The 18,110-nt window shown below is 42.2% G+C and overlaps 1 protein-coding gene across 1 annotated transcript in view; it reads left to right on the top strand.

The window, feature by feature from the left end:
- LOC122789780 overlaps positions 1–18,110 on the top strand; it is a 728,210-nt gene that overhangs the window by 629,155 nt on the left and 80,945 nt on the right. The window contains exon 14 of the mRNA XM_044057221.1: positions 3,849–3,957. Within this exon, the coding sequence (XP_043913156.1) occupies positions 3,849–3,957 (109 nt within the window). The remainder of the gene's footprint in view (positions 1–3,848; positions 3,958–18,110) is intronic.

The following is an 18,110-nucleotide window of genomic DNA, read 5'->3' as shown; positions in this document are numbered from 1 at the left end:
TGTGTTCCATGTGGTGTGGTGCAAGTGTTGACCTTCTCCTCTTGACCAGCTATTCCGGTCTTGGCTGAAGAGTGCGTGGCTTCCAATTTGGATATATAAGTGCATCTCTCGCAAGTCTGAGTGTTGGGAGATAGGAGGAGAGGGTTGTCAGTGTACATGAGGCAGTTGCTACATTGTCTCAGGATGCCCAAGTTCACCAGGTTAACAGGAGAAAGCACAGGGAACTGACCTTTAGACATGCCTGAAGGGGTGGGCATTGATAATAAGTACCAGAGCTGTTTCCTTGTAGAATGTTTAGTGCTGGTAACACTTTTGTGTGCTACAATAATTGCTACAAGAAGTCTGGTATGGTAAAGTGCTAGACTAATAAGCTAGTAAAAGTGCAGGAGAGGAGAGAACTAGCAGATTGTTGTTGTTGTTGTTGTGTCTTTCGGCTTTTCCCGGTTAGGGGTCACCACAGCGGAACTCCGGTCCGCTAATGATTGGCAGTAGATTTTTACGTACCGAGTTGCCGGCTCTGATGCACAACCTTCAACGAAGGTACGCCCATTCACACATGTCTCCACACAGAAGACGCTCTAGCTGAGAATCGAACAGGACAACGGCTTACTGTGAGGCGACAATGCTACTGCAGCACCACCACCGCAGTTCTAAGGGAAAAATTGAAGACCAGACTTTGGCACCTCTCAAAGGCTTACAAACAGTCCTGGATACAGCAATTCTGTATCTGGACTAGACTAGTTACAGGAAAGGCAGGAAACAAGCTGAAAGCAGGCTTTTAGACCAGAAAGTTGAAAGAGATGGAAAAACTGCCCAAATGGCCAATAAACTACCAATTCTAGGTCGAAAACCACTCCTCTTGTGGTAGATAGCCTACTTAGTGCTTACCACTCCCACTGCTAAGCTAGAAGGCTTCCCTCCAACACAGAAAGGCATTGGGGGCTCAGAAGCTTACATACAGTCCTGAATACAGCAAATCTGTATCTGAACTAGACTAGTTACAGGAAAGGTGGGAAAAGTGCAAACGTGGGCTTTTTAGACCAGAAAGTTGATGGAGATGGAAAAAACTGCCCAAACAGCCAACAAACTACAATTTCTGCACCAGAAACCGCTCCTCTTGTGGCAGATAGGCTACCTAGTGCTTACCACTCCAACTGACAAGCTAGAAGGCTTTCCTCTGACACAGAGAGACTTGGGGGGCTCAGAAGCTTACAGTCTTGGGTACAGCAAATCTGTATCTGGACTAGACTAGTTATAGGAAAGGTGGGAAACAAGCGCAAATGTGGGCTTTTAAACCAGAAAGTTGAAGGAGATGGAAAAAAGTGCTCAAACAGCCAATAAACTACAGTTTCTGGGCCAAAAAAACACTCCTCTTGTGGTAGATAGGCTACCTAGTGCTTACCACTCCCACTGATAAGCTAGAAGGCTTCCCTCAACACAGAAAGGCTTGGGGGGCTCCGAAGCTTACAAACAGTCCTGGATACAGCAAAACTGTACCTGGACTAGACTAACTACAGGAAAGGCAGGAAACAATCGCAAAGCAGGTTTTTAGACCAGAAAGTTGAAAGAGATGGAAAAACTGCCCAAACGGCCAATAAACTACAATTTCTGGGCCAGAAACCACTCTTGTGGTAGATAGGCTACCTAGTGCTTACCACTCCCACTGATAAGCTAGAAGGCTTCCCTCCAACACAGAAAGGCTGTGTTGGAAGGAAGCCTAATAGGATGTATAGTATACTATTATTGTTAATGTTTTGGTGCACATGTGTACATGTAGGTGCAGGGTATAAAAATGTTAATACTTTGGTAGATGTGCATGTTTGTGCAAGTATAATGATGTTGTTAATGCTTTTGGTGCACATGTCTAGATGCAGGTGCAGGGTATAATGATGTTGTTAATGCTGTGAGACACATGTGCATGGGTATGTGCAGGGTATAACTTTGTTATTTATACTTTGGTGCACATGTGCATACACATGTCCAGAGTATAATGATGTTGCTAATGCTTTGTTGTGTGTGTACTTATGTATGTGCAGGGTATAATGGTGATGCTAATGTTTGGGTGCACATGTGCATGAGTATTTGCTTGGTATAAAGATGTTATTAATCCTTTCTTGCACATATACATGTGTATGTGCAGGGCATGATTTTGCTGTTAATGCTTTGGAGCATATATACATGTGTATCTGCAGGGTATAAAGATGTTAATCCTGTCAGGTACATGTGCTTGTGTAGTGCAGGGTATAATGATGTTAATGGTTTGGTGCACATGTAGGTGCAGGGTATACTGATCTTCTTAATACTTTGGTACACATGCGCACTTAATGGTGGTGGGTATAAGACTTGCTAACACTTTGGTGTGCAAATGCTTGAGAGTATAATGTTGCTAACACTTTGGTGCATGCGTGCTTAGTGGTGGAGGGTATAAGGTTGTTGTTAACACTTTTGAAGCATATATGTGCTTAATATGGAAGGGATAGTGGTGTCATAAACACTTTGGCATGCCTGTGGTCCTGTTGGTGTAGTGTTTAAGGATGTTGGTAACACTATGGCATACATGGGATTTTGCTGCTGTATGGTATAGCAATGCTTGGCATCACCTTGGGGCACATGTGCTGTTGCTTGTGCAGGCTATATGAAGGCTGGTGGTGCTTTGTTGCACATGTGCTGTTGTCTGTGCAGGCTGTAAAAAGCTGGTGATGCTGTGGTGCTCATGCTGTTGCTGGTGCAGGCTGTAAAAAGTCTGGTAATGCTTGGGTGCATGTGTGCTGTTGCTGGTGCAGTCTGTAAGAAGGCTGGTGGTGCTTTGGAGCACATGTGCTGTTCTTTGAGCAGACTGTAAGAAGGCTGGTAATGCTTTGGTGCACATGTGCTGTTGCTGGTGCAGTCTCTAAGAAGGCTGGTGGTGCTTTGGAGCACATGTGCTGTTCTTTGAGCAGACTGTAAGAAGGCTGGTAATGCTTTGGTGCACATGTGCTGTTGTCTGTGCAGACTGTAAAAGGTTGGTAATGCTCTGGTGCTCATGCTGTTGCTGGGGCAGGCTGTAAGAAGGTTCGTAATGCTTAGATAGACATTCTGTTGTTGGTACAGGCTGTAAGAATGTTTGTAATGCTTTGGCGTACATTTGCTGTTGCTTGTACAGGCTGTAAGAAGGGTGTTAATGTTGAGTGCACATTGCTGTTCCTGATGCAGTCTGTAAAAAATTGGTAATGCATAGGTGCACATGTGCTGTTTCTAGTACAGTGTATAAGAAGGTTTGTATTGCTTTGGTGCATGTGATGTTCGTGGTGCAGGCTGTAAAAGGTTGGTAATGCTTTGGTACTTGTGATGTTGCTGGTGCAGGCTGTAAAAGGTTGGTAATGCTTTGGTACATGTGCTGTTGCTGGTGCACCTAAGATATTTCCTTTGAAGGGCATCCATACTGTTACTGGTGTACACATTTGCTGTTTCCTTGCAGTTAGCTTAATGTTTGTTTCCGCCATATAGCTGTTTCTCCACCTTTGCATTTCTGTAGTTATTTTGGTCATGTACCGCTGTTATTATACTTGCTGTTTCATTGCAGATACCTTTTTTCACAGAATGCTTAGAAGTGGTTGTTTGTCTTCCAGAAAGTTTGATGTGATTCTGCAAACATGATTCAACCAAGTACTTCTCACAGAAAATGACTGCTATGTCTGCTTTGCTAAAAGTAACCCTTCCTGTATAAGATATTGTGCATGCTTTGTTCCCTAAAACCAGTGATGGCTGCTGTGGTCTGACTTCAGTATTGATTGTTTTGTATTAACATCTTCATCATATCATTAATCAATAGACCAGGTTTACCTAATGCTGACTCATCCAATTAACAGCTCCTTCTGGTGATCCATATTGTGCAGCTAATTTACAGGAAGTGATGTCACATCTCGACAGTCAAATCATCCAGGCCTTCGCAGAAGGAAACCTACTGGATTCATATAGGTGAGACATATGTTTGCAGTGATGCCTGATTTAATCTGATGGATATAAATACATATAACATTAAACTCTTCCCCAAAGGTTGTGCTCACTACCAAGAATGGTAGATCTGGAATACATACAAGTGGACTGGAATTTCCATTCATCCCTGAATAGCAGTTTCTGCTTCTATTGCCACAGTGAATTATATTGCAACGTTGGAAGCTTGCCATGCTGTTCTTTTGGGGATAGTACAGTTGACTGCAGGCTTTTACAGTAATGGTCTGCTCACGGTTGTTAGTCACCTGCCTTATGATGAGATCTTGATTTCCTTAGAGAGGAATGATTCTTTAGGGATTGTGTTGTTTGTGTTGTTGTGCTGCTGTGTTGTATTGTAAGGACCTGGCAGGCAGACAGACATCAAATGTTTTGGCTGTGACTGGCACAGAGGAACAGGGTACACATAAAGTATCAGGTTGGTTAGCAGTGACTGAACAGCCAAATGCGAAAACAATGTTTCATGTATTCTTTTAATCAAGGAGCAACTTAATTAGATATTAAGATGTGGATATTTAATGTAATAAGAGCCTTGGACTATCTAATGTGCTGTTTTTCTGAGTTTAAACTCATTACTCACCATTAATGTAACTTAATGTTTGCTGTCATTTGCATTATCTGTGTCGGTTCCACAAATCCTGTATTATATCTGTATTATTTTAGACACTGTTTCTCAGCAGACATAATATTGTATGAATATCTAACAGAGTTTAAATACTTTTAACGTTACTATTGATTTATAGATTCATAGATTGTTACTAGGTAACGGCCTGGGGGGGGGGGGGGCTTTCTAAGCCTAGCCAAGTTTTCCCAAAAGAATAATGATGTCCTGAGCAGGACATTGAGAGTCAGGTGTTTATAAGCTCCCTCTGCCCATAATGGAAAAGGGTGTCAGGCCCGGTGTAAATTTCCTATTCCCCATCCATGGGTCCAGGTTGTGCTTAAACTGGGTAATAGATGAACTCAGCTTCACATGGATGGGAGGCCTGTTCCATAGGAGGGGCAGTCTCTGGGATATATATCTGTCTCTCCAGTGTACTCTGTTTAAGTCACAGACAAAATTAAGATGCCTAGACTTTGTATTTCTGGTACTCTTTGGATTATGAATATGTACGAGATTCATAAGTGTGGGGTTTGGGGATTCTCTATAAGCCAAGCATAGATCACCCCTCAGAAATCTATAGGAGACTGAGTAGAGGGAAAGGGCTTTAAGGTGCTCTGCATATGGCAAATTTGTTATGCCTTGCATTCTTTTAGTAAGGAACCTGTGAGGTCACTCTAGTTGCTGCATATGCCTGGTCAAGTACATACCAAAGGGAGCACTGTACTCTGTGATTGGTCCAATCAGGGCAGAGTACAGTAGGATAATAACCTCTTTGAACCTAGCTGCCATACTCTTACTTATAAACTGTGCAATATAAAAGGATTTCCTTACCACTGTGGCCACATGGTGGTTGAAGATAAGGCTACTGTCTACATGCGTACCCAGATCCCTGACCAGTGGGTCAACTCCTAGAGGAGTGTTACCAACATGGTAATTAGCTGGGATGGTTGACTTCCCAAAGGATACAATAATGTATTTTTTTGTATTGAGTTTAACATGGCTTTAGCAAGATTTGTTAATCAGAGGCAGACCTTCTTGAAGAATGCTAGTGTCTGCAGGGGAGTTGATGAATAACCCCCGGCTTACAATCATCTCCAAACTTAGTTAGCCATAAATCTTCAGCATTTGCTTCTATTTCAGAGAAATAGATGCCAAAAAGAAGTGGGTCCAGTATGGAGCCCTGTGGGGACTCTGCTAGTGACTGGCCTCTTGATGGAGCTTGTCTATAATGCCTGAGTGGAGTATTGCATCAAAAACTTTGGCCATGTTGAGGTAAGCTGTGTGCACAGTCTTACTTTCATCCAATGCTTTGGTGACCCTCTCAAAAAAAGTCCACCAGATTTAATAGGTATGGCCTTCCTTTACCAAAGCCAAGCTGTGATGAGTCTAGCACTTGCAGGTTACCTGTGTTCTCATTTATCATGTCCATGATGACTCTTTTCATGGCCTTACATATCAGGCTAGTAAGACTTATGGCCAAAAAAACACACGACACCACACCAGAAAAAAAATGTAAAGTTCTTTACTGATGTCTCCCAGTACCTCAGCTTACGCCTTCAAGGAATAAGACTTATGGGCCTATACTTACTCAGATCAGTGGTTAGACCTCCTTTATGGAGGAGAATGACTGTAGTCATCTTCCATTCCTTGGACACAAAATCTGACTGAAGGCTAGCGTTAAAAAGTGATTCAAGTGGACCAGAGAAGTCATGTTTCATGCTATTTATTAAGCATCCTGGGATGTTACAGGGGCCCATCAATGCAGTATTTTTGGCCTTGAAAAGTGCATTGATGACCTGTTCCCTAATAAATGCTTGGGCATATTGTGGTATGCAATATATTTTTGGACTAATGGAGGGGTGGGATTTGAGCTGAACCTTGAGCTGAAGTCTGGTAATGGCCTCCAGATCAGTGTGGCTAATGCCATTTACAATAAGTTCAGCACATTGTTGTGTATTTCCTTTGATGTTTGGACATAACTGTAGAAAGCTTTGTTGTTGTCCTTTACCTGAAAAGCTATTTTTTTTTCAAATTTAGCCTTTGAAGTATTAATTAACCCTCTTAGTTGCCTGTTTAGACTGGCCAGGAAGCTTTGAATGTATATGCCTTTGCTCCTCCTCTGCTTAGCCATGATTTTTTTTTCTTTTGTTGTATAACCTATTGATATTGTGATTCCACCAGGGTGGCTTGTCTTTTGACTTTATCTTATTCTTAATACGAATAGGCACAGTTTGTTCTATGCAGCTATCAATATGGCTGTACAGAGATTTTGTAAATAGCTCATTATATGCTATGGTATTTACTGGGTTTTGGGGTGCTTAGAATTTAGCCAAGGTGTTATTTAGTAAACAAAGGTTAGCTTGGAATAGTTCCTAAATGTTTTTGGTTTCACTGGATCCCCAGATTTAATTTTTATTTCAAGTAATACTGCCTTATAGTCAGATCTGATGAGCAAAGCCATTACACTGGGTGAGGAACATCGGCCCCCATGTTTGTGAGTACAAGGCCAAGGATGTTTGTACCCATGGTAGGAGAATGGAACAACTGTTCCAGGATGTTGATATTAACAAATTTAGGAAACCCTGAGCTTGTGCTTTAAAAGTGATTTAGGATTCCCAATCTATAGAGGGGTAGTTGGGTTCCTCCATGATTATCATATTGGGTTAAATGGTGAGGGGCTGTAGTACATGGAGATAGGTAGTATCAGTTTTCTGGAACATAGAGGGGGACCTGTAGGTTGCAAGGATATGGCATGAGACCCTATTTATGGTGAGTTGCACATGTATGAGTTCCAGTGAGTCATGCACTTTAACTAGTCTGGATGTGAGGTTGTTTCTAATACGGACTGAGTTTCCTCCACCTTTAGTTCACACCTGTGCAGTAGCTGGTTTAAAGGTTTGAAAGACATTATAATCTTGCATTGCTGCAGTACTCTCCATGACTTTAAACCATGTCTCCGTTACTACACAGATGTCTACTCTCTCCAGGGAGAGGAAGGCTTGCAGGGAGTGGAGTTTCTTGTTAAGACTTCTAGCACTGAGCAGTACCAACTGATATTCCTTTACAGGTTCAGTTAAGTGGGAAGGTTTATCAGTTAGGCATTGGCTAAAAAAGGCACAATGGAGGTGTTAAATGTCTTTGCCAATATCTAAAAGCCTAGCGAGGATAGGTACAGACCATCCCTGGCAAAACAGTGTGGTCTGTCAACCATGTCCTCTCAGGACATCAGATATTGTACCCCCTGGACCGACACCAAAAGCTAAGCCAAATCTTAAAAATTTGTCATTTTCTGTTGGTAATGTGGCATCAGCCTTGGAGAAGGTAGTATGCTGCTCAGTGCTAGGCTCATACCTGCCTGAGACACATGATCAGCAAGCTCGATCATGTCACTTCATATAGTCAAGGGAGGTATGTCTCAGGTCATTAACACCCACATGACTATGACAGAGTCATACTGGTACCTGCGGTTTAATGACCTAAGTGCCTGTATGACTTGAATCCTAGCCCCGGAAATCCAGCCAGCCATGACTCTCTCCTTACTCAGTCTGGTGAATGGGACATCAGTGTGCCTTACTATAGAATCACCAATGACCAGGAACTTTGGCATAGGATATTTCTGAAGAAGTCCTACAACATTGTAGGACGAAAAACGTGTTTTAATTAGTGCGTTAAGTAATAAATCGGCAGTAGTTTCACCGCTTGGTTTCCTGGCGTTTCCTTTACTGGTTTGTGTTGGAAATAAGAGATGGCTACAGTGCCTTCTACACATTTAGACCAGAAATCGCACAAACTGGTGCAAAAGTTGGAGGTTTCTTAAGCTACATTAGCAATGAACATACCCCCAGGTTGGTGAAACAAGATGATACCATGAAACTCATCCATGTGCAAGTCACCTTAGATAAGGTCCCTCACCATATCATGGCTAGTAACAGGTCACCATCTACGCTCTGACTGTTTCATGACTCTTACCTAAGCCTACGAGAGGTACTCACCATCCAACCAAACACCTTATTCATGGGTGACTTTAACTATCCTTCTGTAGATTTGGAAACTTGAACTGCCTCAGACTGATAGCTACAATGCTTCATGGACTTCATTAACACAAGCAGACTGGGACAGATAGTGCAAACTCCAACCAGAGGATCAAACATACTGGAGCTGGTAGTCACCAACATGGGAGAGCATTGCACCCGCCGCCTGTGTCATGTCCTCACTAGTAAGGTCTGATCACAAAGCTGTTTCCTTTGAAGTAAAAATCAACCTGGAAAACCCAGCTAAACCAGTAACAGTCAGGAACTATTCTAAGTCAAACTGCATCCTATTAAGTGACAGTTTGTCAAACTTCAAGGCTCCCCTAACTCCGAGACCACAGCTACCTATACAGAATAATTTGCAAAGTCCCTATACAAGCACATGAATGGCTGCATAAAGGCTGCAGTACCTACCAGAAATAAACTCCAAACCCACCAGTGGAATCCTCACCTAAACAACGTATATAATAAAAGAAAAAAACTCATGGCCAAAATAAGGAAGAGTAACTCCCTTAAAGACAAGCGCTGTCTTACACAACTGTACAAGAAACTAAGAAGTCTAATAAGTCCAACAAGACCTACAACAAGGTCAGAATCACCTTGCAGGCTCAGGACAATCATACGTCCTTCATCAGCTATATATATGCAGAACCTTAAAGGCAACACACAACAATGTGCTGAACTGGTAGTGAATGGTACCATCTTCAGAAGTCAGGATGACATGCAAACCTACTGGCTGATAAATTCAGCTCAGTCTTGACCCCCCACTCCCCCTCAGCTCCACCGGGGGAAATCCTCCCCAACATACTTTCCCCAAATATTAGCAGGGAACAGTGCTGGCAGAACTCACTAAAGCCAATAACATCACCTTTATGGGTCCAAACAACATCAATGGTTGCCTCCTGATCAGTGTAAAACTTGACCTTTTAGGATCACGTGAGGCACTTTTCAACTACACCCTTATAACAGGCTACATTCCAAGTGAATGGAGGACTGCTACAGTTATTCCCCTGCACAAAGGTGGACCACCAACCAATCCAGGGAACTATGGACCCATCAGTCTGTAGCCTAATATGCAAAAACATGGAATGGATTATCATGGAAGTGATAAACAAGGACACTGGGAACATGCAGACACTGGACCTACCCCAGTTTGGCTCATGTCTACTTAACCTGGTAGACTTTTTTAAGAGGGGTCATCAAGGCAATGGATGAGGGTAAACAGTGCATACTGTGTCTCTTGACTTGACCAAGGCATTCAGTATAATACCCACTCAGGCATTGTTGGCAAGCCCTCTGAGCTAGGCATAAAATCCCTTCATAACTCACTCGATGACCAGCTGGCTAACACACAGGACCCAAGAAGTCAGCATCATTGAGAGTACCTCCACCAAGTAACCAGTCAATAGTGGAGTCCCCCAGGGATTCATGCTGGGTCCACTCCTCTTTGGCATCTACTTCTTGGAAGTCAATGCTAATCTTCAAGGCAGCTGGCTCACCAAGTTCACATGTGACTGTAAATTAGGAGCTATTATAAATCCCCCCAAGGCACCAACACCTTGCAAGACAGTTTAACACAGACAAATAACTAGTGCCAAAGCCATGGCCTAAAAGTCAATAAGAAAAATGCATTATAATGCCTTTTGGGAAACCATCAGCCCAAGTTAATTAGTTCATCAATAAAGTGCCCCTAGGAATTAACCCATTAGTAAGGAATCTAGAAACAAATGTAGACAGCCCTTTGGCCTTTTACCAACATGTAGCTAAGATAGCAAGAAAAACATTCTGTGTTGCCCAACGTATAGGTAAACGGTGGCATCCAGGTGCAAAGAAGTTATAGTACCAGTCTATTTGGCCCTTATCAGACCTGTCATTAAGTACAATACTACCTTTGTTATGCAACTGACCAGACACTTGCAACAGTTGGAACACCAACAAAGGTTTCTCACCAGGAAGGCATGAACACTACACTACACTACTGACATAAAGGCTATGACTCTTTATTCAGTCTCCTACAGGCTGCTGGGAGGGGATCTTTGCATGGCTTATAGGATCTCCTCAGACCGAGCCCTGATGGATCTGTTGTACATGTGCAAAACAAACTGCACTAGAAACACTAGATCCAAGGATTGGAACATTGCATGTGACATAAAAAGAACATGCTGGAGAGACAGATATGTGTACCAAAGAATTCCACCTCTATGGAATAGGTCCCCATCCATGTAAAACAGAGGTAATTTCTGATCCTATTCAAATAAAACCTTGACCATTGCATGGAAAATTTTAAATTTACCCTCAGTCTGGCCCCATGTCCCTTATGGACAGAAGCCATCAATAAGTATTATCCTAACCCTGCTCTGCAAGTCCCTTAGTCACCTCACTTTTAACATGCTCCCTCCCGATATAGATGCCCGTGATACTCAGAATCCAAATGGGTTTGGGGTGCGCAGCTCAGCTTGTATGGTTCTTAGTTGTCATTAGCTTAATAACCTGTGAACTTGTGAGCTATGTGACCAAACCACCATAATCCATTCCCCTTGGTCTTCTATGCAGTTTAGGTGACTTTGGTTTGTATTCTGATGTATTTGTTTCACCTGTCCCACGATGTGCATCCTGCTACCCATCTCAAGCACTTCATCTCCATCACCTCAAGTTTCCTCATTTGTTCTTTCTTCACTACGCGGGTTTCTGTACCATACAGTAGTATTGATTGCACCATTGTTTTGTACATCTTACATTTCAGATTTTTTGGCATTCTTCTGTCATACACCACCTCTTGGCACCCTGTGTCAATTGGCTGCAGCACCTCTCATTCTAGTTCTTAACCTCTTTGTTCAGACTTCCATTCTTGTCAGCCGCCCCTCTCAGATACCTGAAACTGTTAACCTGCCCAATTCTGATACTGCATTGTTCCATTTGGTGTATTGTATCTTCTAATCTCATTTGCTACCATGACAGCTGTATTGTTTGCACTTATCTCATGTGTATCATTTTAAAAAGTGTTACCTGGGATAACAAGATTAGACAGTGTAATTGTGGGATATGACAGTTGACAAGGGCAAAAGGCATGGGACTGTTAGAATGGTGAGGCAGATCTGACAGAGTAATTCTATACCAGGATAAGTTCCATCTCAGTCCAGAAAGGACAGTGATGCTTAGTTATGGGTTGGAAAGGTACACCATAATAAATGTAGTTTTAAACTAAGATTGACAAGGGAAACAGGGTGTTACAAAAGCAGAAATGGGGACTTAAGGAAAAAAAACAAGAATGTGAACAGATAGAAAAAACATGGAACTCTGTAAAACCACTCTGGCCAAAACAAGTTTTAACAAGAAGGTTTCCAAGGTAAAGATCAGGTAAATGATCAGACTCAAACTAAGGAAGGATGGGTTTGTCCAACATGAAATTAAAGTCAAGGGAAGATCAGGGTCCATAACTAGAGATTGTAGAATACTGCCCAAAAGAAAAACCTTACTAGGGGATATATACAGTCCAGAGTGTAGGATGCTACAGAAAGGCTAAAATATGGATAACTTTATCTAGGGAAAAGAGAACCCCTGCTAAAGGGGGGGGGGGGGTTGGATAAACAAGGAGGAGACAAATTCCCAGACACCCTGGAATGAGGACACTCTATCAGAAGAACTAAAAAAAGAGAGAGAGAAAACTCAGACATTTGAGAAAAAGTTAAAATCAAAAGATGTTAGGAATAACACCTACTCATGCAGAAGAAAAAAGCTTCTAGTTTAGAGGAAAGCAGGGATGAATCTGTGGAGCACTGGAGTGAGCTGCTCTTCCTCTGAGAGGACTGGGACACAGAGACCCCTGTGCCTGCCTTAGTGGAAGAAGAAGGTGAGTCTTCCATTTTTGTTCTGGAGAAGGAGGCCCTAGTTTATCTGAGTTATTAGTAACTTGCATGAATATTAAGAGGTCCCAGTGGGAGAACAAAACCCTAATTTGGGATGGCAAAGCATATCTAGAGTAGCGGGGAAGGATTCATTCATGGGGAACATCACCAGCTTATCCAAACTTTTAAGTCCAGAATGATCTCCTGTATATAGTAGCTAAGGAAAAAGAATAAGTAACACAACAGCTGCTCATACCCAGTCTCTTCAGAAAAATTGTAATAAAAATGGTCCCCAGTCATAGCTCAACAGACCATTTAGGCACAGACAAGACAAAGATGATGGCTAAAGTCCAGCAATATTTGCCTGCCATAATGAAATAGATAAAAACTGATAAATCAGCAGTCCTGAATGTCAAATGACAGCAGCAAACGTCAAATTAAGAACTCTACTACTACCAGTCCTCATCACTGAGGGTGCCCCTTGAAGGAGTAACCACAGATATTGTAGGTCACATGATTAGATCCAGAAACGGGCACCAATATATACTTGTGATCCTGGATTGTGCCACCATATTTTCTGAGTCAGTTTCCCTCAGTAAAGGCTATTGCCAAAGTACGAATACCCAGGAGAGCTTTTCTGCACAAGAAACTCTTTCTGTCAAAGATTATAAGGCATCTCTTCCAAATTTTTCAGGTAAAACAACTTCAAACCTCTATCTGCCAGTCTCAAACCAGTCTATTGGCAGTAAAGTTCAATGCAACCCTGAAGTCCATGCTAAGGAAGGTTGTGGAAAGAAGTGGGACCAGCTATTGCCTTTTATGTTCTCTGTGAGAAGTTTATCCCAAGTCTGCACAAGATTCAGTCCTTATGAGTTATTGCATGGTAGATGCTGAATGTAATTGTTGGATGTTGAAAAGGAAGAGGAGGAAACCCCCTTTTAGGTCTGTACTAGAGCATTATTAAAGTTTGCAAGAAAGAATGAGAGTGATTCTGCTCATTGGGGTCACCTGAAAAGGGCATAACTTAGCAGGGAATGTACAATCGGAATGCCAAGAACGGGATTACAAGTAAGTAACTGGGTCGTTGTTCTGGTGTCCACCAGTGAGAATAAGTTTCTTGCCAAATGGCAGAGACTTTATGATATTTGAGAAGCTGAACAAGGTAAATTACAGGGTAAGACAAACTGGAGAATGATGTCATTACCTGATGTATTGCATAAACACACTAAACCCCAGAGAGAACCTCAGGTCGATATGGCTGGAGCAGAGTTTGAGATAACTGATCAGGAGCAAGAGAAATGGTTGTAATCCAGTCCTCAAGTAAGGGTAGATTACACTCTCTCTGAATCCCAGAGTCAGGAGGTTCAGCAATTTTTCTTGAGAAATAGGGGCATATTTTCTGAGTCATCAGGGTGAATATCACATTTTCCACATACAGACCTGAAGTGTAGCTAGGGTGGGGTGAAGGGGGCAGTGTCCCCATCCACAATACTTTAAGGGGCACGATCGACAGGTACTCTTTTATGTTTTTTCTGTGCATGTAAATGTGCATGGCAATGGGGATTAAGGTGTTGTATGACATGCTGCTCCTCCTTTTAGAAAGCAGCACCAGAATGTCGAAGTGATTTTTTTTGTTGCTCTCACATATAGCATGAGAGTGTAGTTGTTAGGACCTGGTGTTCCTCCTTAGTACAGCAAGACGGCCAGCCTGCAGAAGGGGCTTTTCTTTTGTTCTACCACTGAAAAGATGGGAAGCTGAGGCACCAGATCGGAGAATGACCCTAGGAGCTAGAGAAACCAGCTACGAGGAGAAAGTGAGTTTAAAAACCTGTAGGATACCATAAGCACAGAAGCAGGCTGTATGAGATGAAATTACAAAAATGTTGAGGTTGGGGTGATAAGAGTCCGTCAGTGACTGGAGTAACCCACCTCTGTTATTACTGTCAAATTTTATAATTATTTTCTTAAACTGAACAGCATATTGAAAACTACCCCATATCTGGGGTAGATGACTTGGTGGAACAGCTGGGCTAGGCCTGGGTCCTCACTATCCTGAACCTAACCAAAGGGTACTGTCAGATTCACTTGCCAAGGAGGATAAGAAAAAAATCACCTTCTTTATGAGCAAATGGCCTTTTTCAATACACCATCCATCCTTTGGGTCTCCATGGTACCCAAACACTTTCTAAAGACTAAAGGACAGGTTCCTTCAACCACACCAAGCATATGCAGCAGCGTGCATAGATGACATAGATATTCACTCAGAATATTGGGTGCGTCATCTCACAAAGATCCATGCAATAGTAAACTCCCTGAGGCAGGCTGGGATCACTATCAATGCTCTAAAACATAAGGTTGAAATGACAGAGGTTAGATACCTAGGTTACATGATAGGTCAGGAACTAATTAAATTCCAGGAAGAAAATATTAAAACAGTAAAGAAGCAGCCTCATAGTCTGTATAAAGTATCAAGTCTGGACTTTCCTTGGACTTAATATTAAAGGAAACTTTTTGCAGACTTAGCTTCTATAGCCTCTCTCCTAACAGACTTCACAAGGGGAGGATGATGGAGAACGCCAAGTAGCCACCCGAAGCCAACCTAATTTTTAAAAAAAACTTAAGTGACAGTGCTGAACCAGTCCTTGTTTCCTTTGACTTCTCCAAGCTTATTTGTGACTATACAGTTGCAATGGAGGTCAGATTAGGGACAATGCTCACACAGGAAATTAACAATGAAGCAAACTATGCCTGCCACTTGAGTAGAAAGTTAAATAAAACTGAAAGCTGATATTCCATTACACAGAAGGAGTATGCAAAGCCTAAAGTAGCTTTAGGGTGTCTTCAGGACTGTCTAATGGGCAGAGAATTCATGCTGGTTATAGAATATGCACTCCCCACTGACTTTACCAGCTGTAGAGGGGCAACTATGTGGGTGTGTCCTAACTTTTCAGCTGCTGGCCACAAGACTGAGCACTATCCCACTGTGGATCATCTCAATACAGACAGTCTATCTAGAGGCCACTTACCTTACTGCAGGCTCAAAGCCAGTGGCTTCAAGCTTGGGGGGTGTCATCTGTAACATAGCATGGGGGCACCACCAGGAGTGTTAGCTTGTAGTACAAAGTAGCACAAATAAGACTGCAAGGAACAATAAGGAATTCAGGCACCATGAAATATCAAAGGGTATGTACTTATAGCAGCAGGCAGTAGTGACATGTGGAAGTTGGGAATGGGTCACTTTAAACAAATGTAGTATCTTCAAGTTTCCAAACAATTTCTAACTTTCCTCTCTTGCTACCCATAAACAGGACATCCATGGCCTATTTCTATCTACATTTTTCTTACAAGCTCCCTCATCTTCACTCTCCCCTCCTTCTTCATGCTGTCTTGGACTTTCTCTTTATCGAGTAATCTGCTGTAATGAAAACGTATCCATTACCCGCTCCTTGTACTCTGCAGGAACAATTTGAGGTCGGTAATACACCATGTCCCAATACAATTTGAGGCTGATAATACACAATGTCCTAATGTAATTCAAGGTTGGTAATACACAATGTCCCAATATAATTTGAGGCTAGTAATACACAATGTCTGGTTCTATATTAAATCATCAAAGTGTTAATACTTATAATGGTCTAATATCGACCTGAAAACAGCAAATGCTGAAAATAGCGAACCTGCAGATAACCAAATTTTTTCCTAGGGAAAGAATTTAGTTGTCCATTTCTGTGGCTTCACTATTTTCAGCACTGTGGTGGAGAATTACAGGTTGGGTTCAGGTAAGTGTTTGTGTGGACATTAAGGTGGGATATGTGAGTTAGGGTTAGGGCACGGGTGATGTGAGTGTGCGATAGTGACAGACTTTAAGGTTAGGGCGGGGTATGTGAGTTAGGGTTAGGGCACGGGTGATGTGAGTGTGCGATAGTGACAGACTTTAAGGTTAGGGCGGGGTATGTGAGTTAGGGTTAGGGCACGGGTGATGTGAGTGTGCGATAGTGGTAGACTTTAGGGTTAGGGCTGGGTATGTGAGTTAGGGTTAGGGCACGGTTGAGGTGAGTGTGCGATAGTGACAGACTTTAAGGTTAGGGCGGGGTATGTGAGTTAGGGTTAGGGCGTGGGTGAGTGTGTGATAGTGACGGACCTTAGGGTTAGGGTTTGGGTTAAGGATAGTGGATAGATAGTACTGTATGTACAGTTTAGTGTAGGGTTAGATGTAAGATTTTAAGTGTATGTGTGTGGATTGCTGTTTTTCTGGTGTGCTTGTGTTGTGTGTGTGTTTCTCGGAACAGTGAATTTTTTCCCAGGGAAAAAAATCGCTGTTCTGAGCTTTTGATGTTTTTAGATTTCATGGTTAGAAATACGAGGTTGTGGTATTCGATGATGAGCTGTTTCGTTGAACTGATATAAACCCCAATATCCCAATATAATTAGAGGATGGTAATATGCAATGTCCTAATATAATTCAAGGTTGGTAATACATAATGTCTCAACACAATTCCAAGTTGGCGATACAGAATGCCGCAATATAATTCGAGGCTGGTAATATGCAATGTCCCAATTAATTCAAAACCTACTCAAAGACCCTCCACCTGACATATGCTCTAATCACCAGAGTGCTTCCCACCCTCTATCACACAATAACACGCATTTATATCACGTTATAGAAAGATGAAAATAGCAAAAGCTATTTCATCAAACCTAAAATATCTAAACCACATAATATCGAACATTCAGAACAGCGAATTTTTTCCTTGGGGAAAAAATTTGCTATTCCGAAACACATACACACAACACAAGCACAACTAAAAATCATTAATACACACACATACACTTATAATCCCACAACTAACCCTACACTAAACTATGCATACACTACTATATATCCACTTACTTTAACCCAAACCCTAACCCTAAGGTCCGTCACTATCGCACACTCACCTAACCCACGCCCTAACCCTAACTCACTTAACCTGCCCCTAAACCTAATTTACCTAACCTGCGCCCTAACCCTAACTCACTTAACCCACGCCCTAACCCTAACTCACCTAACCCGTGCTCTAATCCTAGCAACCACACAATCGCACACTTACCTGAACCCGACCCGTAAATCTCCACCACAGCGCTGAAAATAGCGAAGCCACAGAACCGGCCAACCAAATTCTTTCCCTAGGAAAGAATTCGATGTTCTGCAGCTTCGCTGTTTTTAGCATTCGATCAAAACGGGTCCATATTAGAACATTCGAAGTTTTAAAACTTCGATGTTCTGATATAGATCCAATAACACCCACCCCAGAAGTAGTCATACTAATACTTTTTCAGTCCAAAACTTTTCGCTTCAACCTGTACCCACCTCTGCAATCTTAAAATTATTAAACAAACTAAAACCTTGCTCACTTTCTGCTGACAACCTTCCCCCTGAATATCTGCAGCTTGCAGCGAGTACAATTGCTTAACCAGTTAGCATTCTTATAAATCGGTCCATTACAGAATCCCACGTCCCCTTTTTATGGAAAAAATCCATCATTTCCCCACTCCATAAAGGTGGAAACTCCCATGATCTCTCCAACTACCGTCCTATCTCTATACTCTCTCCTCTATCAAAAATATTAGAAAAATGTGTCCATACACAAATCTTGAAAC

The sequence above is a fragment of the Protopterus annectens genome, chromosome 15.part0 (genome assembly GCF_019279795.1).
Source record: "Protopterus annectens isolate FY-2018-M chromosome 15.part0, PAN1.0, whole genome shotgun sequence".
NCBI classification, from domain to species: Eukaryota; Metazoa; Chordata; order Ceratodontiformes; family Protopteridae; genus Protopterus; species Protopterus annectens.
Note: the sequence above shows the minus strand (reverse complement) of the source record. Positions and strands in the feature narration are given on the sequence as shown.